Below are 23,910 nucleotides of genomic sequence, written 5' to 3' on the forward strand. Positions count from 1 at the left end.
TTTCCAATGCCAACATTCAGTTTCCCCTGCTACTGTTCTCTGATCTCCTAATGGACTGACTTTCCAGCACGCCAAGCCCGTGGCTTCCTGGTAGAATGCTCCCTATGAGTGCAACTTCCTGAAGCTATGGACCCGTTGTAAGTGTTGCACACTGTCTGCGTCGGTCGTAGCCGTCCAGAATAAACACTTCCTCATTCGAGACCCAAACATCGCACCTCTGCCTGGCTTTGACATTCCTACTCGAAGACACTGCTGGTGGAACTATCAACCGCATCATCAGAACATCAAAAGGCCAAGGTGCAACATCTCCTAAGTGGAAAATTAAAATACAAGCCACCACAGTAGTGCAATTACATACTTGTCAACCCATACGGTTTACCCATATTCCTGTCCAGGGAAATTGAGTTTTCAGGTCCATACGGCATACAGCCGTTTCAATACGGGTAAAAAAATGTGTTTTGTCTATTTGTTTGTGTTTCTCCCCTGCGATTGGACTTTGTAGGATGAACGTTGATATTTATAAGGGCACGGGGTGACCAATAAGGTCTGAATTGGTCTGTAATAACGTAGGCACCGATAAGGGGTTGACGGGTATGCAATTGTGTCCCTGCAACCCGAACCATGATCCGTGTAATAAACCACTGTCGTCTGCGTGCCGTCAACGCACGAATAGCAAAACTACACGAACCCTCTCCTGAAGAAGCCTTTGCCTCGTGGCCAGCAGACCTCAACATTGGCATTTAGCCTCTGGACACATTGTCATACATAAGAATAGAATAGTTATGGGCATTCAAGTCATTATGACGGTTGTGTAAAAGTATAATGCGCGACTTCTGCGACATGTCGTGTAGAGGGTACTTCTTCATTATTACTCACACTGGGCACAACACAGGCCAATACTTGTTCTTCCTAACACCGAGAATAACTCTAGGTATTAACACCTCTTCTGGCTACACACACAGCCGATCACTAGGCGTGGTCCCATCGCCCTCACTCGGCCACGCCGCTGCCTGGCGGCGTGAAGATGACGGCGATGGAAACCGCCATTTTCTTCAAATGTTCTTGCTGTGGATTTCACACCTGACGACGATTGCTTGTGTTGCAATCGAAACGTCGTGAGAATTTTTTTTGTTTTATATTTTTATTATTTTATTATTTTCTTTCTTACGTGACTTTACCGAAAGAACCAAGAATACAAATAATAACTGTTTTATTGCCGGAAAGGGTAAAACCTATTCTTATTTTTTTTTATCACAATTGAAAATAGACCAAGTCTATTCTTTGGTTCTTTCGGTTAAGTCACGTCTAAAGATAAAATAATAAATTAAAATAATAGCGACGTTTCGATTGCAACACAACGTCGCTATTATTTTAATTTATTATTTTATCTTTAGACGTGACTTAACCGAAAGAACCAAAGAATAATTCCTGCAGTCACGAAAGCTCCAAAAATTAAGATTAGACCAAGTCTAATTTGCAAGATTAGCCTGGGTAATCAGTGGTACACTGTGTTTGTATTTAATGTTTTCATTTTAAATAAAATAACTGCCCAAAAAAAAATCAACAAAAACATCGAATAGTAAATTATACCGTGCGAAAAAACAAACAAAAATAAGTTTACGTATTTAATGAGAGATTGTAATCGCACACTTAATGCAAGAGCAATAACAGTTTATATAGTGTAAGCATTATAACCCACACACGTGCATTCAACACATGACTGATTGAAACCAGCATTGGCTGTGGTGCAAAGGCAAAATCACAAATGAACGAAAACTCAATACGTTAAATCAGTAACGGTGGCCTTAACAAACAAATAAAATATGTAAGATATTAAGTCTTCTTGGTTCTTTCGGTAAAGTCACGTAGAAGGGAAGTAATAAAATAATAAAAATAAAACATAATAAAACAATTCTCACGACGTTTCGGCCACAACGCAAGCAGCCGTCCTCAGGCGAAGAATGAGACATTATCAAGCTAGGAGCTTATATAGGTGTAGCGAGGAGGAGCGCCTTAACAAAAGAATGTGCATATGAAGAGGAATTTAGCATACCAATGGGCGCTCCTCCTCGCTACACCTATATAAGCTCCTAGCTTGATAATGTCTCATTCTTCGCCTGAGGACGGCTGCTTGCGTTGTGACCGAAACGTCGTGAGAATTGTTTTATTATGTTTTATTTTTATTATTTTATCACTTCCCTTCTACGTGACTTTACCGAAAGAACCAAGAAGATGAATCCCTGCAGTCACGAAAGCTTTAAATCGAAAAAACAGATATTAAGTTATAAGCAACGAGCGTGTGTGTGTGTGTTATAGGAGTAATACGCCTTGAACATGCAACGGCACTGACCGTAAGGCGACTTTTAGTTGCTTCAACTGGAGTCGTCTTCAACAAAAGGCAAAGTTTACCTCGGATAAAATCGTAACAAGCAATAGTTAAAATGCGAACGCCGGCTAATGATGCGAGCACGACCCCCACATACGGAGGAGCGACTGACTGACCGCTTCGTCGTTAATGTTGTCACCGCGTAGCGGATGTATCGATCCACAGTTTATAACTATTATTCGTCGATTCCCTTGTTTTACCGTTAACTTGCATGGGGGAATCGATTGCGTGATTTACTTCGCGAATCGGGGGCGGAGGGAATGGACGCAGCGGGTTATGGAATCGATGGATCGATCCGCGTTGTAATCCCGCGATTCCTTGCGGTAACGGGAGCGTTGGGAATTGCGGCTTTGCATTGGCAATCGGTGAGAGGCGGAAACACTGAGGTGGAGGGGGAGCAGGGGGGGAGCAGGGGGGGAGCAGGGGGGGGCTGACGACAAATTGGACCAATCAGAGAGCGGCAGAAAAGGGCGGGAACGATGTTGTACTGAGCTACTAAAGTTACCCAATCACAATGCGGCATGCTGAAGAAGGGGCGTGGCGATTAACCGAACCGGCCAATCAGGAAGCGAACTGTCGAGCAGGCGGTGTGGGGTGAATTATGGGGGTTATACCCGTCAACCCTTTTATCAGTGCTGCCTACCTTATTACAGATCAATTCACACCTTATTGGTCACCCCGTGCCCCTTATAAATCTCAACGTTCATCCTACAAAGTCCCATCACAAGGGAGAAACTGCTGTGCGCGGTATGGGCCTAATAACTAAATTTCCCTGTACAAGAATCCGGGCTAAACCGTGTGGGTTGACAGCTAAATGAAATGAAATAAATGAAACTATGACACGGGGGAAGGGGGAGGGAGGAAAGTTGGGGGGGATGGTGGATGGGGAGGAAGGGGGGTGGAAGAGGGGGGGGGTGAATGGGGGGGGGGTGAATGGGGGTGGTGAATGGGGGGAGGGGGTTATTGGGGGGTGGTGAATGGGGGGGGGGGTGAATGGGCGGGGGGATGAATGGAGGGGGGTGAATGGGGGGGGTGACTGGGGGAGGTGAATGGGGGTGGTGAATGGGGGGGGGGGGTGAATGGGCGGGGGGTGAATGGGGAAGGGGTGAATGGGGGAGGGGTGAATGGGGGGGGGGTGTGAATGGGGGGGGGGGGTGAATGGGGAGGGGGTGAATGGGGGGGGTGACTGGGGGAGGTGAATGGGGGTGGTGAATGGGGGGGGGGGGGTGAATGGGGGAGGGGTGAATGGGGGGGTGTGTGAATAGGGGGGGTGAATGGGGAGGGGGTGAATGGGGGGGGGATGGGCGGGGGGGGGTGAATGGCAGGGGGGTGAATTGGGGGAGGGGGGGTTCCGGTTGTTCCGGAAGTCACTGCTCATTCACCCGGCGTGCCCCGCGCGCAATGGACGCGGAGGGTGAGTGGCGCTCCGTGCGGGTGTCGCGCCAACTTGGTGATGAGACGTCTCGACATTTCACGAGGGGACTGCGAATGTCGAAAGGCACAACGCGTTTCGAGAAGTACAGGCGAAACTCTGCACCGAATTGCTTAGAGAAAAAAAACACCTTCGTTGTCTATTTCGCCCATTCCATTTGAATGATCGGGCACATTTAAAAGGCCACAGAGGAGGAGGGAGAGGGGAGTGAGGAGGGGTTTGCAGGGCCACGACTAAGTGGTAATGGGGGCGGCTATAACGAAGCAACTCGGCGGGTTTGGGAAGAGGACGCGATGAGGAATGGGGCGATTGTGTACAGCGAGGTGGAGGAGGAAAGGCGAAGCGGGTCGGGTAACCGAATGAGAACGCACGGTGGCGGGAAATGAGGAAGAGAGGCGCGCGTGGTGATGGTGTTGGCACGCGTGGGATTGATTGATTATTGATTTGAAGCTTTCGTGATTGCAGGAATCCATACCCTTAAAACAGTCTGCATCAGCAGCAGGCCGTGCTTTCCCACCTGATGATACGTGACAAACCTTACTAATTGGCTGTGTTGGGTGGTGGCGGGTTTAACGATACATGTGTATATTTACGCGATCTAACCCAAAAAACTGTATTGACCGTATCGTGTTCACGTGCATTGCGGCTCTTGAAATATTGAGGTTTTGTTTTTTTACCAAATTCGACAAAAAAAACCTTGTTATTTTGGTTGTCGACCCCTGCCCTATGGCAATAAATTTGTACAAATATAGCTCACGGATTATACGCCTCCCCTCTAACGTTTGCTTTAAAATACAAGAGGAAAAGGGCACCTGATAATCAAGAAAATACGATATATCTCAACCAGACTTGGGACTAAGAAGAGTGTGATTTCCCTCCCGTCGTCGTGATTATTTTTCCAGACCATGACCTGGAAGGAGAACCTGGTTCAGCAGCTGTGGGCAGCGCAGACGTGAGGCGCTCCATCCCCATCAAGCTGATCTCGGAGCGTGGTGCAGCTGCCTCCCGCTCCGGTGGCCTCCCCTGGGCTATGTACAAAAGCCCCAGGCACCCATCTCCCGATAGAGGTGGGCGTGTGGCTCTTCCAGGACAGAAGGACATTAGACTTGTATCTGTAGACACGACTCAGGCATCGCTCGGGCTCAAAGCCATGCTTAACTTGAGCCGGCTCTGTGCATTGTTTCCCAGCCATGCTTAACGTTTTCATGAGCTGAGCCAAGCCATGGCTGAGCCGCTCGTGCATCTTTGAAAGCAACTGAAGCCAGAGCTGAGTGACTAAGAATATGACCCTCAGACTGTCTGCTGAGTTGCTGTTTATAACAAATACGTTTGTTATTTGCGTCATTGTTATAGCACGAAAACTATCATGAAGGTGCTATATTTATGCTTTGTAGGCTCCACGAAATATTTCTGTCTGAGTCTATTGGCTGACAGTTCTGCTGGACTGGAGGAACCTTTTCCATTTGGACGGCTGAATAGGTGAAGGTGCAGCCCTTCAAGTGCATGCTCATGCCACTGCTTGCATGAGGGCCTCCACTGGTATTTGACCTATTCACCATAATGATCATAAGTCATTGTGCTCAATGAAGGCCCTTTCCCATGTTATTGCAGTCCAGCAATGTGATTGATCTCACTCCTGCACATTAACTCATCTCATTGCTCCAACCTTTAAAGTCGTTATCCTCTCAGGCACATTCTCTTTCACTTGTAAATTAAACTTTGGCGCAAATAATAGTTTCCCTGTATTTGAAAGCAAAAATCATGAATACTTCTTATAATTCGGGAGGTGTGTGTGATCGAGATTTGTTTAACTTTATTGATACGAGCATAATTTTATTCCATGTCTCACTTTACATAGCATCTTATAATCTGGAGAATACGGTATTAAATCTAAAAGTATGTCAGATGATTGAAAACAACATATACAGGTAGTCCTCTACTTACGATGGAGATGCATTACGACGACCCCATCGTAAGTCAAAAATATCGTAAGTCGAAGATGGCCTAGCCTACCCAGGAGTCTTAAAGAATGGTGATAATTTAGCAAAACAGAGCAATTTACAGTACCGTACTGTATAAACTATATACCGTATGTATTTATGAATTGCAATACTGTATTGCACAGTAAAATGTAAAGTTAAAAAAACAAGGTAAATTCTTAGCCTACCTATATGGACTGCAGTTTAATAGAAAGTTTTATTAGGAAACAATCTGTTATAAAAACTTTTTAACATGCATTGAACGTATCGCTATCGTAAGATCGGAATATCGTAAGTCGGACCATCGTAACTCGGGGACTATCTGTATGTGGAAATACTAACTTTGCCTTTGTGCAGAAGGGGCAGGTGAGTATGCGGATGAAAGCTTTCGGGTGCATGAAGATTATGGCAGAGATCACGACAAACATCCCAAGACCATCATATGGGATTGTAAGGTATAAGATATAGTTTCACAATGATTTGTTCTTTGGTATTTTGGTTCAATAACAGAAATTAAATCATTTTCAAGTGAATATGTTTTTTACTAAGCCTTTATTCTATTCAAAGTGAGGTGGTTGGCACATCGCTGTAATTCAGTGCTTTGGAGGAAAGGTTCGCAGTATAATTTGGGCAGCAGGGTGGGTGCAGTCGTAACATTTGCGCCTCCCAGCAAGAACAACCTGGTTGTCATTCCTGACTGGCACCTCTCCATATGGAGTTTGTACTCTGTCTGCTCACATTTCCTTCCACTTGGAAAACATCCCAAAAACCTTGACGCCAACTTGAGCTTTTCTTAAACAAATAACAACGTGTGACAATTTTACCAGTTTGGTTGAATCTCGCAGTCAGCCGCCACGCCACATTGGTCAGTGCGAACATGGTGAGTGACATGATGTCGAAATATAATGCTAAGTGTTGCATGTGTCTGTTTCTTGCAGATTAACATATTTGGGAAGAAAGATGACATTCCGGTACATTTTTGCGACAAATGTGGCCTGCCAATTAAAATCTATGGTCGAATGGTCAGTACTTATTAATTTTACACAGTCATCACATGTGCATAATTTAAAACTAAAGATATTGTTATTGTCTAGGTTTTTGCATATTTTCTGTATAGCTCTTAATTTGTTTCTGCGTTGTACCAAATGGTATAGGACAATCCACTCCATGTGTTGGGGAGTTTTTTTGTGCCTATAAGAACACGTAGTTTTCATCTCCAGAAAAAGATTATGCATTTTTTTTTATTCAGAATTATTGTCAGACTATTTAAACAAGACATTAGGCAAGAGAGATGGACCAAACGAGGCAATACAGTCAAGACAGATCAACTTTGAGAAACAATGGAAACTAATTTGTACAAAAGATGGTATAGACAGTATGTGACTACACTGTGCTAATGCAAAATAATATTGATTGTAAGTTGCATAATTATCTTCAACCATGACAATTCATCACATCACTCTTGTCAGGTGTGAATTGATACATGTCGACATTTAACCCTTGATTGACTAACAATGTAATTGCTTTTAATCACAGATTCCTTGCAAGCATGTCTTCTGCTTCGACTGTGCCAGTCTCCATGAGCAACGGGGAGACAAAAGTTGCCCAGGGTAAGACATGCACATACAACAGGTCCCACACATTGATAAATGCATGTCCTTCATCTATCCATATATAGTGTTGTATGCTTTAATCATGTGCAGTAGATTTTCCCTATATAGTAAACCTTGGATTGCGAGTAACTTGGTCTGCGAGTGTTTTGCAAGACGAGCAAAAAAATTAAATAAATATTCATTTGATAAACGAGCGAGGTCTTGCAATACGAGTAGTTCGTATACGCTTTGTCTGCCGAGCATCACGTGATCACAACTGATATACGAGTGCTTTGATATACGAGTGCTTTGGATTACAAACACGTTTCCGGAACGAATTATGCTCGCAATCCAAGGTTTTACTATCCCCAGCAAGATCCGAATCTTAGTTTTTTAAAAGTAGAATTAAGTTATTGTTTTTCTATTTAACGAGGTGAGAACTCAAGGGACCAGGATTTTCTCATTTGCAAGAGGGACCTGCGGAAATAATCTTTCAGTGGGGGGCAATGATTGCGGTGTATAGTTCCAATTGAATAATTTTGCGGGTAATTTTCGAACTTTTTAAAATTTGAACCTTGAATCCGGCACACAATGGCCCCTTTCGAATGACATCGGGGGATCTTTAAGATCCACTTATAAGCAGTGGGCACATGTTATTATAGTTATTACACCTGCAACAATAATCAGGTAAGGTGTAATGAAGTAGGTCATTTAAATATATTTGTTGCACTTTGTACATTTGGGGTAATAATTACCCACTTGCTTCAGGACCGTCGTCTCCGTGTACACCGACCCAATGGCAAGCGCACTGCCTGCTAGGTCACCCAGGTACACAGCAAGGTAATGGACTTCATATGGGCGGTGATGTGACTGAGCAATGGTGTGTTCGCAGCGTGTTGCATAGGTCCGTGGTCCGAACCGTGCGGCCCCGCTAGTTAATACTGCATGTTGTTCGCTATGAGTATGCGCCGTCTCTGCTTCGCAGTGGACGCCAACGATTGGCCTTTGAAAAGGAATAAGAATAGGCCACGTATGTCGGCGTCATTATACAAATTTGAGAATTTACCTGCCAGAGTACTCGACCTTTTCCCGTTCCGATGACGTATGTGCACGTCATTGGTTTTCCTTCCGAGTCCGTTCCGATGATGGAATCAAATCGATTTCGAACGGAATCTGAAGTAAAAGGCCATGCAGGAGGGCGTGTGGCACAGTTTGATGCCAGCCATCACAGAGTGTGGTCGTGTCGCTGCAGTTCCCTGTGGTGAGTACAGTACAATGTATTTAAAAACAGCACTGTGCGTCTCTAAATAAAAATTAATGCAAACCGCTTGCGCGTTCTGAGATTCAGTGGTGAACGGGACCCACCCTGCAACTTTTCAGATGTCTCGGAACGGGAAATGGTTAAGAGAATATACGTAGCAATGTCAACCCCCACTGTGAAACTACTGCAGCCCGTTGTGTTAGCCTTGCGCTGTTAATAATTCCGTGCATACCAAATGATTTGATTGACGATGTGAGTTGATTCTTCAAAGCCAAATGTCTCGTTGTGGTACGGGGTTGGTGGGCTGCTTTGTTTGCAGGTGCGTGGACCAGGTGCAGCGTATAGAGCAGTGCTTGCGCGGCACCGTCTTTCTATGCAACGTGGTGTCGGGCTGCAAGCGCACATACCTGTCGCAGCGGGACCTGCAGGCACACATCAACCACCGGCATGTGCGGCACACCAAGCCGCAGCAACGACCCCTCGATCCGCCACCCGGTAATTCTTCTGTAGCTTAAGAGCTGTGGCCTGGCTGGGTGGGTCGTGTATTTGATTTTCCGCGCTTCTTCTTAGGCAAGGGTTGGTGGATCACACACATTTTTAAAAACTTTCAGACCCACTAGCTTACTTGGGGCTCATCTATGAGAATATTAACATTTTATCGACCTCACACCCTTGGATTGTTCACAAAGCCCGATTTTAATTCCGGAGGGTTCTGCATTGGGATGTTTGGCCATCTTAAGGAGTATTTTGCCTGTTAAAGGAAACATAAGTATAATACATCGTGGGGGATTTTGTTTTCATCGAAAGTGAAGCCAGTTCTTGCCGACTTTTGGAGATGATCACCAATTTAACGGCATGCGCAGAGACCCCACCCCCTGACTCATCGCATTCTCCCCTTCCCTGTGCAGCTGTGGGGCAGATGCATCCCAGCGTTGTCAGCGAAGAGCACCATGTGGTGGCCCCGGGGCCGGGCGTGCACGACCACTACCAGAAGCCACCCAACATCGCTCACGATGAGTCGGCTCCCCCTCCACCCGACATGCCGCCCCACCCCCCCATCGTGCCCCCATCCGCCGCGGCAGCTGCGGCAGTGGCGGCGGCCGTGGCATCGGCGGCCGCAGCGGCCGCGGCAGCGGCGGCCGTCCCATCGCCGCGCTGTGCCCCGCAAGAGAGCTACCGCATCACCACCATAACGACGGCGCGCAAACACTGCAACCTCATCACCGTGCCCATCCAGGGCCAGGAGGGCGGGCAGGGCCACGGCCCGCCCTCCGGTGGGGGCGGCGGCGCATACGCCGAAGTGGGCCGCCGCGTGGACTACCCGGCGCAGGCGCCGCCCAACGGCCCCCCGCCGCCACCGCCCCCCTCCGCCGCAGCCGCCCCGCCCGCCCCACCACATGCACTTCGTGGCGCCACCCTCCATTCCCATGAGCCACCCGCCGGCGCACATGGCCTACAGCCAGCCGCCCCCGCCCATTGTCGGCCAGAGACCGCCCGTGCCCTTCATGGGCCAGCCGCCGCCCCCGCTGCACTACACGCCGCCGCCGCCCGGCCCGCTCACGCCGCCCTACAGCCAGCCGCCCTCCGTGGGCCTGTGGGGTGCGGCGAGGCCGCCGCCCCCCGTGCCCCCGCCCCCCCGGGGCCCCGTGCCTCCGCCCGGTTCGCTACCCCCATCCGTAACAGCGCCACCGGATCAGACGCGGTACAGGCCCTATTACCAATAGCGAGGCTTGTGGGAGCGGTGGTGTCACGCGCGTGTGAGTGCCACCGGCCATAGGGGATTTTCTATGGTCTGAGTTGCGCTCCGTGACACTAAGACTGAGGGTGGGCGAGCGAGCGTGCGGTGTGCTGTGTACCCCCCGCACCCAGTGATTAATTGTGGCCGCGATTAATTGACTTGACCGAACGCCGCTTAAACATTGTACTGGTCCTGAGTGGGATGCATTTTTTCATTGACGTATACTTTTCTTATGCATCTTATTGATTTTCAAGCTTTTATGTAAATTAACAGAACGACGTTTAGAATTGGATGTTATCCAGTGACAGATTAAATGTATTAAAATTATTTTTCCTCCTTCATAAGACTTTTCTCCCTCCGGACCTGGGCAAATGCACTGGGTTCCCATGAGAGCCAGGTCAATGTCTGCATCTTCCTGCTAAATACAAGCAATGGATGGCATTCATCTCATTTGGAGGAACTGAGTTGTGTAAATTCCACATTGCAATGCCATTGTCTTGTCTATCGCCAGTACTCATTTCTTTGACCCAGCTTGGAATTATTTTTTTACTCACAATCTTTCGGGTTCTTGGTCAGAGCTGTACTGGAAATTGTAGAACATATAATTAATGTAATAAAGTGGTTACTAAGCCAAAGATTAAAATGCCCCATTCAAAATATTTGGAATCGCGTGACAAGCGGTGTTTGGCACAAGAAAATATCTAACCAATGCACCAGTGCACAAGGCATCAATGGTGAGGTAAAGCAGTGAAAGAAAATGGTAAATGAGCTGACTTCTTGAAATATTAAAATGGTAAAAACAGTTTTAGGGCAAAACCACATGTCCATTTAATTACCATTGCTGCACAAACATTCCTGCGGAGGGAGCTGGTAGGAACGTTGGGTTGCTCGGTCAATGCCAGGGTCAACGGCGGCGTGGTGTATTCCGCAAATATGCCCGACTGAGGGCGGGCACAAGCCGGCGTGAGTAGGTTGAACGTTGAGTTTTATAAGGGCACCACGGGGTGACCAGCCCCTCCCCACCCAGCCCCTCCCCACCCAGCCCCACCCCCCACCCAGCCCCTCCCCACCTTCCCCTCTCCACCCAGCCCCACCCCTCCCATTTTTGGATGCATGACGGATGGACGGACACAATAATCCGCTGTGGGCTGGTGTAACCAGGAGGTTCCTACAAGTAGAATATACATTGTTTAGTGTGTTGTCCTTCCCCTGCACCTTTGATTATCATGGTTGGCTATGTACGGTATAAAAGAAGTACAACGTACATACAAAAGAGTAAGTTCCCTTGACGGAGTCTTAAAATCTACAACTAATGTTCACAAACTATAGCTCAAACCACGTGTTTTTTTTTTACTCCCAACCGACAGGGCTGCATGCTGGTCAGGAGGTGGCAGCACAATAAATCAGTGGCTGCCAGATTCTTCGGCGTCGTCACCTTGTATGCATGCGTTTTTTTCAGTGTATTCCAGTTCATTCCCATACAAAAGTTTGCTTTTAAAGGGACAAAAACATCGCAACAACAAATAGCTCCGTTAGACACTTATTTGGACTGTTTATGAGACTCCCTGATACAAATTTACAGATTTTTTATTGTTATTCTGGTCTATTGGACTGTCATGATTCTGTCGTGATATCACCGCATGTCCATTAATGTGGGAGGGCGTCGCAGTGTTTTCACACCTCACAATGTACCTTGACATTTTTTTTCTCAATGAAACCTCAAACTCATTGGATACGTAGTTAATTTTTGGTGAGGCCACATAATGATCTAACCAAGTCTTTACAGTTAACCCTTTACTACCCAACAGCCAAACAAATTAATTGTCACGTTTACACGAGTTTAATGCGCAAATTATAGTTGGTTTTGGTTCGCTACTAAATTCAAGAGCAATCCTCGCAAACAAAGTTGGAAACGACGTTTAGTTTGAAACTGTCAAACAGCAAAACGAGATCCAAAAAGTCAAGATCATTGGGCTTGCATAATGCACATGCATAATGTATGTTTACTCATGAATTCCCCCCCCCCCCTTTTTGCGTAAGAGCGCAGAAGGGTGGTCACCACATCTACACCTCTAAGGAATGAAACAGGTGGACTTCACAAATCTGGCTGTCACCTGATGAAGCTAGTTGTAATTACTGGTGAAACATCGTACTCGGAATGTAAATGGTGTGACTTGGCTCACCAACGCACCGGTGTGCTGTACTAGTGACGAATTGGCATTTTCTGTTTATGTGACAACCCTTACTATTTGACTGTGCTGGGTTTAACGATACATTTATATATTTACGCGATCTAACCCAAAAAACGCTATTATGGAGATCCAGAAAGTCGGTAACAATGCAGGACGTCTGGCGGGTGTTGCGGGGTTCTTAACGATACAGATTTGGTCAGATAACAACATGCCTTACTCAAAAAACTATGACTTAAAACTTTAGTGACTGCAGGAATTCATATTAATTGGTTCTTTCGGTAAAGTCCCGAAGATATAATAAAGTGGAAAAAAACCACGACGTTTCGATCGCAACACAAGTGGTCGTCGTCAGGAAAAGGGGGGTTAGCCTCTAAAGGCAAACTGTTAATAAGGGTTTAGAGATGGGTGTAGCCCAAGTGTGTCAGCAGCATGGGCGGGGCAGCTAATGTTAATGTCGGAGTAAGCAATGCCAACGCAGTGGGTCTACACTAATGAAAAGGGCCACCAGGAAATCATTTGCGCCTCGCTCCACATATCCACGCTGTTGACGATGGAGGTTGACAAGAAAACACAAATCAAGTCATGACCCAAAGTGGTTGAAATGTGAGTGACTCGATCAGATTGCTTTCTCCTATATGAACAGCTACCCCGTCCATGCTGCTGACACACTTGGGCTACGCCCATCTTTAGACCTTTATAAACAGTTTTCCTTTAGAGGCTAACCCCCTTTTCCTGATGACGACCGCTTGTGTTGCGATTGAAACGTCGTGGGTTTTTTCACTTAATTTTTTATTATTTTTCTATCTATGTGACTTCACCAAAAGAACCAAATAATATTTAAAAAATGCTATGTTAAGTCTTATTTGATAGCCTAAGATCAACAACTGACACGCGTATCTACCAGTTATGAGCTGTTCACCATTTGCGTCTTTACTGAACTAACCGTACACCATTTTAGTGGAAACCTCTGGGTAATGCCTTGAAATATACGCCAGTGGCTCAATGGTGAACATGCTTTGCTTTGTACCCAGCGACCTGAGTTCGATTCTCAGTCATGGCTAGGTTAAAATGAAAACAAATAAATTAAATCACGACGTTTCGGAGGCAACACAAGCCTCCATCTTCAGGTGGAACCGTCACAGCAAAATTACTTAAGCCACTTGATACAGTAATTTTGCTGTGACGGTTCCACCTGAAGACGGAGGCTTGTGTTGCCTCCGAAACGTGATTTAATTTATTTGTTTTCTTTTTAACCTACGTGACTTTACCGAAATAACCAAAGAGTATAGACATATCAGTTAATGGCAGCATGATAAACGACGGAGAGATGAGAGGTGTAGACAGAAAATAAAATAGTGGTCACGTTTGATACCGCAGAGGTAAATCTATTAACCTGGATGTTTTTTCTACACAATCTTAATGCAGATGTGTATAGTATGTAAGTGCAGGTTACATCTCTAGCAGGTTGCCTGTAGATTATTCAGTTAATCCTATCGAGATTGAACAACGTGACCTCGTAGAAAGTAACACCCCAAATGATTGTCTTGATTTGATTGAGAATTTGACCCGTTAAATGAAACATCGTAGCAAGAACTGTACTGCTGACAGTGATTTAATAACTTTACTGGCTCTTTTTAAGTTTCTCCTATGACCAAATCGCCTGGAATGTGCCCGTGATCGTATTGTGGAAGCTAAGCAAGTATGAGCCTGTGTAGTGCTTGAACGGGTGACCACCACGCACAATCAGCATCTCATAGGCGACGATGAGGCTGCAACTACATTAGCAGCAGAGATTAGTGCAGAAAAATCAATCGTTGTACTGATATTCTATGCTCCCACGTCTAAGCTCTCGGGACTTCACCAACCCGCGCTGACCAATTTGGTGAAGTACATAGCCCCATGACCTGCAAGTCATCCAGCGGTGCCTCATCCAGCAGTTAATTGAAGAACATTCTGTCCGTGTACATATTGTGTCATTACGATTAAAAACTGTCTCCGAAAAATGGAACACCAGTTACATATTTACTGTGGGCAGTTATTTAATAACGATAACTTTTTTGGCTCGATTGAAGATGCAGGCATAGTGCCACATCCCTCCAGATACAGGAGGATTGGTGCATCACGCACACTACATCGTGCGCGCGAGGTTCCCAACTGCTGGGCGACAATATGGTTAACAAATTAACTGAACTTTTTTTTTAATTTTACCAGGTGAAGCCCACAGCTATATAGCTCTTTTTTAGAAGTGACCTGGCTATCACAAATGATAGCTCAACGAAGTGGTTTATCATCATGTGGACATATATAGCAACCAAGTACTCTAAAGGCACGTTCATTTGAAATGTGGAGGGAAAAGCCGGAGGACCCGGATAAATATCCACGCGACCACGGGGGGAACATGCAAACTCCCAAGTATACAAGCGTCAGGGTCGGAATCAAACCCACGAACTGTATACCAGGAGAGGTAGTTAACATCTCACCACCGAAATGACAGTACAGCAAGCAGGTTGCTAACCTATCTATGACATTTTATGCCCCTAAATGCATTTGTCTTACTAATTTTAAATCTGTGTTATTCAGGCCATCCTTATAGTTCAAGGCTATCACTGAGGTGCTTTGTTTCACATAGTACAGTATAGTCCGCCAGTCGGTGATGTTCCTGTGATTGTACCCAATTATAGTTTTTGTGAGTTTTTTCAAATTCCATGGAGTATTTTACGTCCACTATCGGGCAGACTGCACGTGTCAATGGTTAATACACTCGTGCCATTAACCAGGGCGGACACTGGGCTTCATCCACGAACCGTTGCGACATGCGGCAGAGGCACTGCCATGCTTTCTTTGGACGATCTGTTACATTTCCGCATAAGCAACATTCGGCACTTACCGGTTGAGACGATGTAAGATTGTCTCAACCGCTTGAGTGAATTTATTTTTTAATGCACAAACTTTACAAGCTCATACAAAAAATAAAGCTCCCTGGATCAAAACGTGGTGTCCTTGTAGCGTTAGTATCGCTTGCCTTTTTTTGATACGTAACTGATGTACGCGTTGTTTGAAATAATTATTAACAAATTTCCATTTTATTTTCCTGGAAAAAAAACCCCAGAATTCCTGGTCTGTGTTGCTTCATTGATTGCACAGCAGACACTTTTCATATCTGTAACGCCTCTCGAAACTATCCTGGACTTAATCCAGTGTGAGCATGGCCATAATACAATTTTACCGTTAGTTGCTAACATTCATTATTTATTGCATCATCTGCGCAGGCTATATGTGTCCCTGCAGCGTTCGAGGTGGCCCAGTAATTTGGTGTACTCACCAATGTACCAAGTTGTGGCAGAATTAACAAGAGTAGACCATTGTGCCTACTTCTCTACAAGAGCCCAATTCCCACGAGGGAAGAGCACTCAGAAGTAAATGTATCGAGCGGAGTGACTGGCTAATTCCAGTCGCTAAGCCGTGTCGTGTGATTAAGCGACTCCCAAACAGCTGAGGTTCGAGGTGTCCAGGCGATTACAGAACAGAAAGTAGGCTTTTGCGACCAATATCCATAATAAGAGGGGGTTTCTGGGTTCGGTTGTGATCTAACGCGATCTCACCCAAAACGAAATTTGTATGGAAAAAGTGGTTCGCCGAACAGATTTTAGGTGCCGTCTCCTTGTCTGCGTGGGATGTCTCCACGAACTCTCCTCTAATCTCCAGTCCTACAAACGCTCGTTCAAATGCATGGGCCAAACATCCAGATGTGAGAAATTGAGTTGTTCCGACTCAAGTGAGGCTTTGAATAAACACTCCTTCCAATAGTGTCATTCACGAACATCCTCCACGACCTCCGTACGGGGTCGGATTAAGGTTCTTGTAGGCCCTAGGCACTTCTGTTTCGTGCGCCTTCAGTGATAACTCTCTTAGGTTGGGACTGCTGCCCCATGTTACTACTTTCACCGCTGCGACTCGCTAAAGCTGATTTTTTTAAAATGTCTCCGATCAACCATATGGCAACAACGCCTTGTCTCTATTGAGATTGATATTGTACGAAAAACACCATTTTAAGAAGGTATTGCTAATTTTTCAATGAAAAAAATCGAAAAGTTAATCTCCGGTATTAATTTCTCTCACCTTATGAAAAAAAAAGTTTGACATGACTCTACCTCTTTGTAGATATACTGTGCCTATCCTTGCTATATAAATATATTAAATAAGATATATTGGTTAAGTATTTTAGCATACAATCAAAAAAACTTAGTGAACTTTTTTTCCCCCTACGCCCTTCAGCTTCCGTAGGCCCTAGACACAGTGCCTACTGTGGATAATACGGCCCTGCCTCCGTAGACTCAACAATCACTGGGGGACGCGATCTCAGCTGCAATTCATCACACACACGGCACACCTATAACCTCCAGCACACCCCACATTCGCTTCCTTCAGCTGCATGCACTGCGACACGTAACCCTCACAATGTCCGCACTTGTAGTGTGCCACCAACGTCCCCTTGGTTGCCGACCTCTGCAATGTGTGTGTCGGTATTGTCCTCCACCACCCTGCACGTGTCCACGACCTACGTACGGTGCGAAAGCGAGTTCGCCATACATACATTTATGACAACTAAACCTACACTTGCTGATTGTCTCGACAATGCCTTATTGCCACGGCTTATTCCAAAGATCATGCCCGAGCCGCACTTTAATTGAAAGTCTAAAAATAAAGAAGGGAAAATATTTGTGCAGGTCTTGAATGAGAATTTTTTTGTAATCATATACTGTACATAAATATAGATTTTTTTTCTTTCAAATAAAAATATAACCTCAGAAGGCATTCACTTGAGCAGACCGCGAACATTGCAAACGCGTTATTGTGAACGGTAAAATTAAACACGGTTACATAATCTAGGAAGTTGATCTGCTGCGGTGTAATCATGCTTTGGACCCCTGCGAACGGGACTTTCAATTAAGAAAGGTCACCGGTTCAATTGCCATTTCCCAGCGCGGCAGGTCAAACAACTGATGCAAGTTTCTCAAATCGTCCCTCCACGCTCCTCTGTCCACCTAGCGCACGCCTCTGTCCACGATTAGACATTCGGCAGGCAGGCCGCGTGTGGTGGGGTAAAGTGTGGGTTCGCCCACCTATTCCAATACTTGTGCTCAACGTGGAAGAGTAGACCAAATACCACTCCAGAGTTCACTCCAGTGGACGCCCTTTCCGCCATGAATATCAATACAAAATCGGATAATCTCTTATCAATACATGTGGACAAGCCGGAACACGTAAACACGCTACTAATGTGACGTTCAATAATGAAGACGTGAAAGGAAACTGTTCACAAAGGTATACGCGTGGGCTTGAGCGGGGCGCGTGGCTCACGAGGGATGATGATTGCCGGTGGTCAAGATGGATAACGGAGCGAGACAGCCAAGGAATGGAACGCGTCTGAGAACACACCTCACGAGGAGACGAAACGATGAAAATCAGTTCGTTTGCAAGGTGCTAGGCGAATTATTATTATTAGTTTTAGTTTACGACATCGCTGGATCGTGAGAGAGGTGGTGGCGGCGGCTTGGTGAAGCCTTCATCCAGCAGTGGATTGACCATGGCTGCTGCTGCTGATGATGATATATGTGATTTTCTTAAAATCAGAATTTCTATTTTAAACTGGAGGAATCCGATGAGCTATGAAGCTCTTTATCACAGATGTCCAGCATGGGCGGGTCAGCAAGATACTTAATTACTTATCTCTATGAAGAAACCCAGTGGAATTAAGTATACAAACGTGCATTTCGCCTCGACCAAACAGAACGTTACATGGAGTTTAGAGAAAAAAACTAGCAAATTGAACGCATCCACTACCGCTTTCCAATGTCTCTCTTTTTTTACGATCAGTCTCTCATCCTCCTCCCTCCCCCCTCCTCCACCCCACACCGTCTATAAATAGGACAGCACGCAGGGAGCTCAGTCAGACTCAGCACTGCCGCGAGCTCACGCGGAATCGACGGAGGAGGAGCGGACGGTGACCTCTGATTTCCCAATCCCTCATTTGCTCCAAGCAACTTTGTTTCTCTAGGCGCCAGCTTTTTGGCTGCATCTCTCGCAAATTAGAGAGAGAGAGAGAGCGAGCGATAGCATCAGATAGACAGTCGGGGGCAGGGGGGGGGCTTCGATAAGACGTGAGAGAAGTGGGAGACACCGAGGAGACACATTCTTGACCGAGGACAGGAGGAGCCCTCCCTCCTCCTCCTGGTAGTTCGCCTGCTTCTTCACCGCGGCTCCTCGCCCCACATGCGTTTTTTTCGGCTCACGTTCAAGTGCTTCGTTGACGGCTTCTGAATCATCCGCGTCGGCGGCGCCCTTGCCAAAGAGCGACTCCGTCCGCGGCCAATTCGCACGAAAGGACGCGACGACGACAGTCGCCGGGTGGACGAGGAGGAGGAGAAGGGAAGGAGGGAGGGAGGACACGAAACATCCCGGAGACTCGGACGTCAGACACACAACAGACGCAGAAGGGACGGACGGCTGCTGTCTGTCCCTGACGGACGCTGCGTAGGCGCTTGAGCGCTAAAGTCGCAGCGCGAATTGTGACCGATCGGACGATGCGAAAATTAACCCTTTGGGCGGAGAACCCTTACGCCGAGAAGGACGGTGACGGTGGTGTTGGTGGTGATGAAGCCACGGATGTATGCGTGGTGCCTCTGCCGACACCGCCACAGAAGCTGCCCGCGGTGGAGGGCGAAGCAAGCAGTAGCAGCAGCGGTGGTGGTGGAGAATCAGGGGTGGGCAGGGCAGTGTCACCCGAGAGAGACACGTGGACACGGCAGCTGGACTTCACAATGTCATGCATCGGGTTCGCGGTGGGCCTGGGAAATGTGTGGCGATTCCCGTACCTGTGCTACAAGAACGGAGGAGGTACTGCTGTCCGTGCGCGTGCGTGCGCGTGCGTGCTCGTGCGTGCACGTGTGCATGTGTGTGTGTGTATGTATATGTGTGTGTGTGTGTGCACGTGTGTGTGTATGTATATGTGTGTATGTGTGCACGTGTGCACGTGTGTGTGTGTATGTATATGTGTGTATGTGTGCACGTGTGCATGTGTGTGGCATGGTGCCGGCCACCCACCCCGTCGTGTGCCAAGTCGAACCTTCGTAGGTGCTGCTCGCTAAACAGCAATTGCCCCGACAAGTCTCTTAAAGGCTATACGGGTGATCTTTGTCTGTGTGCGTGCACGTGTGTCTCCGTGTGCGTGTGTGTATATATCTGTGTGTATGTGTGCACGTGTGTGTCTGTGTGTGTATCTGTGTGTGTGTGGGGGTGGGCGGTAGTGTAGCGGTTCGCGTACTGCGCAATCACCCGGGTTCGACTCCCTCTCAAGACCAACACCGGTGACGATTATCTGAACCGGTCCTGGACCTCCCCTAGGTCGACTCAGCCTCAAATGAGTAACGTGGTACGGTGCGTAAACATGGCCACTAGGGAGACAAAGGCGGCCGGGCATGGTAGCTGGCCACCCAACACCCCGTGTGCCGTGCCAGCAAACATAGGTGCTACTCGCTAACAGCACTTGCCCCCACAGTCTGTTAAGGCTATACGGGGGATCTTTGTCGGTAGTGTAGCGGTTAGTGCGCTGCGCTACGAACCCGGCGACCCGAGTTCGATTCCCGCTCACGGCCAACACCCAGTGACGATTATCTGAGCCGGTCCTGGGCCTCCCCTAGGTCGACTCAGCCTCAAATGAGTGTCTGGTGCGGTGTGTAAACAACATCGCCACTAGGGAGACAAAGGCGGCCGGGCGTGGTGTTGGTCACCCACCCCCTCGTGCGCCGTGCCAGCCTACATAGGTGCTCGCTAACAACACTTGCTCATACAGTCGGTTAAGGGGCTGTCCATAAATGACGTCACGCACCTGGGGGAGGGGGGGGGGTCAGACATTTGTGACGATGTGTGATGAGGGGGGGGGGGTGAGAAATGTGACGTCACATCAAAATGCGCAACTTTAAATAAATATAGAATTGTTATAACAACACTAATTTTGATAAAATTTTCATTATTAACTATTTGATTATTTTAATTTACTAAGGTCACCTTTTATTTATTCCATGAAGGAGCATGTTGCTTCTCTGTGGGAGAATGGAGAAGCATACAATTTGAATTTTTTTTTATGATTGTTATTAAACATTTTGATTCTAATGATTCTACCAGGGCTTTTCATTCTGTCGAATGAATATATGATTGTTATAATTTTACTCTCCATTTTGCTTCGTTCTACTACAAAGTTTCAAGAATTTTTTTATAGTTAAAAATTACTTTTAACATTTTATAATTATAAGATAATTTCAATATAATGTTCTGAACATCTGCAGTTTTAGTTAGACGTTGAATATTTTCAAGTGAATTTTATGCTAAATGTAAGCTTTCCAACGCCTCCTTTTCAATAAATGTTTTCTCCTACAACATCAGAGTGCAGCGCCATATTAAATACGCACTACAATGACAATAGTTTAAAGCGATTTGAAGCATGTTTTCTTCTTTTTTTGGGGGGGGGCAGAGCTTTGTGACGTCATATTTGAGGGGGGGGGTCTGACTTTTTGTGACGCCGTGTGACGAGGGGGGGGGGGGCAAAAAATCGTTCAAAATCGCGTGACGTCATTTATGGATGGCCCCTAAGGCCATACGGGGGTTCTTTGTATTTTTGCACACGCGTAAGGCTCAATGACACCCTGACCTCCTGCCAGCGAGCCTTCGACAATGCCATTGATTGCCTCAAGGTGCACCTAGCCTGGCACAATTTATGTGGTGACGTCACCGTCTCTTCGTGGCCAATGGCTGCTTTTGATGTGTCCTTCCCCCGCACCTCCGATTGCCACGGTTGGCTCCGTACGGTGCGAAAGAAGTTACACACACATACGCTTGTCCGTGTGCACGTGTATGCACTTCCCATTTTCGTATCTGTCTCAACTTGTCCGTCTCTGCTCGTGTATGTGTCTGTGTGTGTCTCCCTCTCAATTGTCGCTCTCCTACCCTGTCAGAGTCTGCATCTTTGGATCTGTCTGTGTCTGTCTCTGGATGCCCCCGCCCACCCCTCACCACTTACACATACAGTAGTTGACAAAACATCGATCATGTACGTGATGACGCTCACGATATAGCTGATAACGCTAATAATGTGCTATTGGTGTGCTGTGACGGGGACCCTTCAAAATGCATTTTTATTCACGACGCTGTCCTTAATGCTTGAAGCCAAACGCCGGGCTTCAGAATCAAAATATTGATACTGGAGGAATCCGATGAGCTATAAAGCTCTTTTTCACAGATGTCCAGTAGTTTGGCATCATCTGAATCGCTGCCCAGCCCGACAATGTAAAGCGAGGTTTAATTTCTCATCCCTACGTCCCTCAAATCCTACGTCCTAATACAGGTGAGTGGGTGGGGGGGGTGCGATCTTAAACGAGTACCTGGTGCGGTGTGCAACCATCATCATTGGGGGAGACAAAGACGCCCGGGGTGATGCTGGCCACCCACCTCCTTGCGAGCCCAGCCGGCCTTCATAGGTGCTCGCTTACAGCACTTGCCCCAAAAGTCTGCTACAGGCGATACGGTGGATCGTCGTCATGTGTGGGAAATGAACCCTCACTCGACAAAAACGTTGCACGCAGCTCAAGATCCCACACGGACGCCTGAGATGTTCAGTCAATCGGAATGGCTTCTACCTGCATCAGTGGATTGATCGTCGCTAAAATGATTATTGAAGGGGCCAGTCTCTCCACGTTGCGTATGTATGTGCGTGGAACTTCTTTCGCACCGTACGTAGCCAACCGTGCTAATCGGAGTATGCGTTACAATCACTGCCCCTGACCTCCCTCCCTCCCACAAGGTGGTACAGATTGCACGATTAACATTCGGAATTGACACTGCCACTGCGTCATACAAACAAACAAACTATACACTCCGATATACATATAGAGTACAGTTATTCGCGCGAGTGTGAGGGGACAACAGCAGTGGTTGTCCATTGGTCGAGGCTGGTTCCCCCAATTGTCACCATCAGCATGCCGGATGATGGCCTCCCACAGTCGTCGACAACCCTCCCGTGGCTTCAGCAACATTATCAGCTCAGGGGGTGCGGCAATCGGTTAGGCGGGGCCCCGCGACGGTTGTCAAGTGGGCCCCCAACTCGTAGCTTTGATCACGAGGAGTTGGTGGTGGAGGGGGGGCAAGGCACCCCTCCCCCTGCCCCCCACCTCACGCGAGTTACGCAACTGCAATCTCCAATCTCTGCACGTGAGCCCGATGTGAGCGCTCCATCGTTGTGGTTTGCTAACCCTCAGGCACATTTTCTCCTTTGGTTGCCACTTTAATACTCGTCTTGACCACCGAGGAAGCAGTTTGGTGGTGTGCGTATGTAATGACCAGAGGTTGTCTATTCTTATGTAAGGGGCCGTCATATAAATGACGTCACGCACCTAGGGGGGGGGTGATCAGACATTTGTGACGATGTGTGACGAGGGCGGGGGGTTTGAGAAATGTGACGTCACATCAAAATTGGCAACTTTCAACAAATATAAACAACACGTTCTACTTAACGAAATAGACTTTTAATAAATGTTTTCTCCTTCAACATCAGAGTGCAACGGCACATTAAATACGCACTACAATGGCAATAGTTTAAAGCGATTTGAAGCATGTTTTGGGGGGGGGCAGAGCTTTGTGACGTCATATTTGAGGGGGGGGTCTGACTTTTTGTGACGCCGTGTGACGATGGGGGGGGGGGGGGTCAAAATCGTCCAAAATCGCGTGACGTCATTTTTGGACGGCCCCTAAGTTTGGGGGAGGGGGTGGAGTTTAACGCTGTGGTTCGTTACATGACACACCAGAAGTACGTTTCTGGTGGTGAAATGGTTGAAATACTGGACAAATGGAAAAACAGGTCCCTGCGGGGTGGGCTGGTAGGAACGAATAACCAAAGAATATAAACATAATGTATTATTACACTTGTTTAGCCAGGAAAGCCTCACTGAGTCTAAAGGTTTTTTGTAGGGTCCTGCCAAGTGTTTGCAGTAGGGGGCGATGTTGCTACACGGACGGACGGACGGACGATATAATCTATTGTAGGCTGGTTCACTTCGTTCCTACCAGTAATATATATAATCTCCGGTGTTCGACTGCAGTAACCCATATTATCAGACCACGGACGGAACATGGACCCGATGCCCGATTCGCAAATACAAAAGGAGGTATCACAGAGACTGCACTCCGCTCCTCCTGACGCAATTATCTGGCCCAACCACTGAAATGTAAAATATCGTTACGCGTTGCTTTCCATCGATGTCAGCCATACGGAGAAGACC

At 47.0% G+C, this 23,910-nt stretch overlaps 3 protein-coding genes across 6 annotated transcripts in view; 2 read left to right on the forward strand and 1 right to left on the reverse strand.

Moving 5' to 3' along the window:
- Positions 1–2,537, reverse strand: part of LOC144731256 (ubiquitin carboxyl-terminal hydrolase 19-like) — a 34,806-nt gene extending 32,269 nt beyond the window's left edge. For both annotated transcript variants that reach the window (XM_078612287.1, XM_078612286.1), the window contains exon 1: positions 2,351–2,537. The gene's annotated coding sequence lies outside the window, so the exon portion shown is untranslated. The remainder of the gene's footprint in view (positions 1–2,350) is intronic.
- Positions 2,538–3,774: 1,237 nt separating this feature from the next.
- Positions 3,775–11,023, forward strand: LOC144731259 (E3 ubiquitin-protein ligase Hakai-like). Of its 3 annotated transcripts, none has more exons than XM_078612291.1 (8): positions 3,775–3,800; positions 4,721–4,885; positions 6,155–6,252; positions 6,736–6,819; positions 7,334–7,407; positions 8,158–8,229; positions 8,970–9,145; positions 9,559–11,023. In XM_078612291.1, exons 1-8 carry the CDS (start codon positions 3,788–3,790, stop codon positions 10,425–10,427), a joined length of 1,551 nt encoding a protein of 516 aa, XP_078468417.1. In that variant the 5' UTR covers positions 3,775–3,787; the 3' UTR covers positions 10,428–11,023. The 3 variants fall into 3 exon arrangements, with proteins under 3 accessions (XP_078468417.1, XP_078468416.1, XP_078468418.1); XM_078612290.1 differs by lacking the exon at positions 3,775–3,800 and adding an exon at positions 3,807–3,903; XM_078612292.1 differs by lacking the exons at positions 3,775–3,800; positions 8,158–8,229 and adding an exon at positions 3,807–3,903.
- A 7,572-nt stretch (positions 11,024–18,595) lies between these two features.
- The window catches only part of LOC144731258 (sodium- and chloride-dependent creatine transporter 1-like), a 44,180-nt gene continuing 38,865 nt past the window's right edge, over positions 18,596–23,910 (forward strand). The window contains exon 1 of the mRNA XM_078612289.1: positions 18,596–19,477. Within this exon, the coding sequence (XP_078468415.1) occupies positions 19,165–19,477 (313 nt within the window). The 5' untranslated portion in view covers positions 18,596–19,164. The remainder of the gene's footprint in view (positions 19,478–23,910) is intronic.

This window comes from Lampetra planeri, chromosome 38 (genome assembly GCF_965212315.1).
Source record: "Lampetra planeri chromosome 38, kcLamPlan1.2.h2, whole genome shotgun sequence".
Taxonomy (NCBI): domain Eukaryota; kingdom Metazoa; phylum Chordata; class Hyperoartia; order Petromyzontiformes; family Petromyzontidae; genus Lampetra; species Lampetra planeri.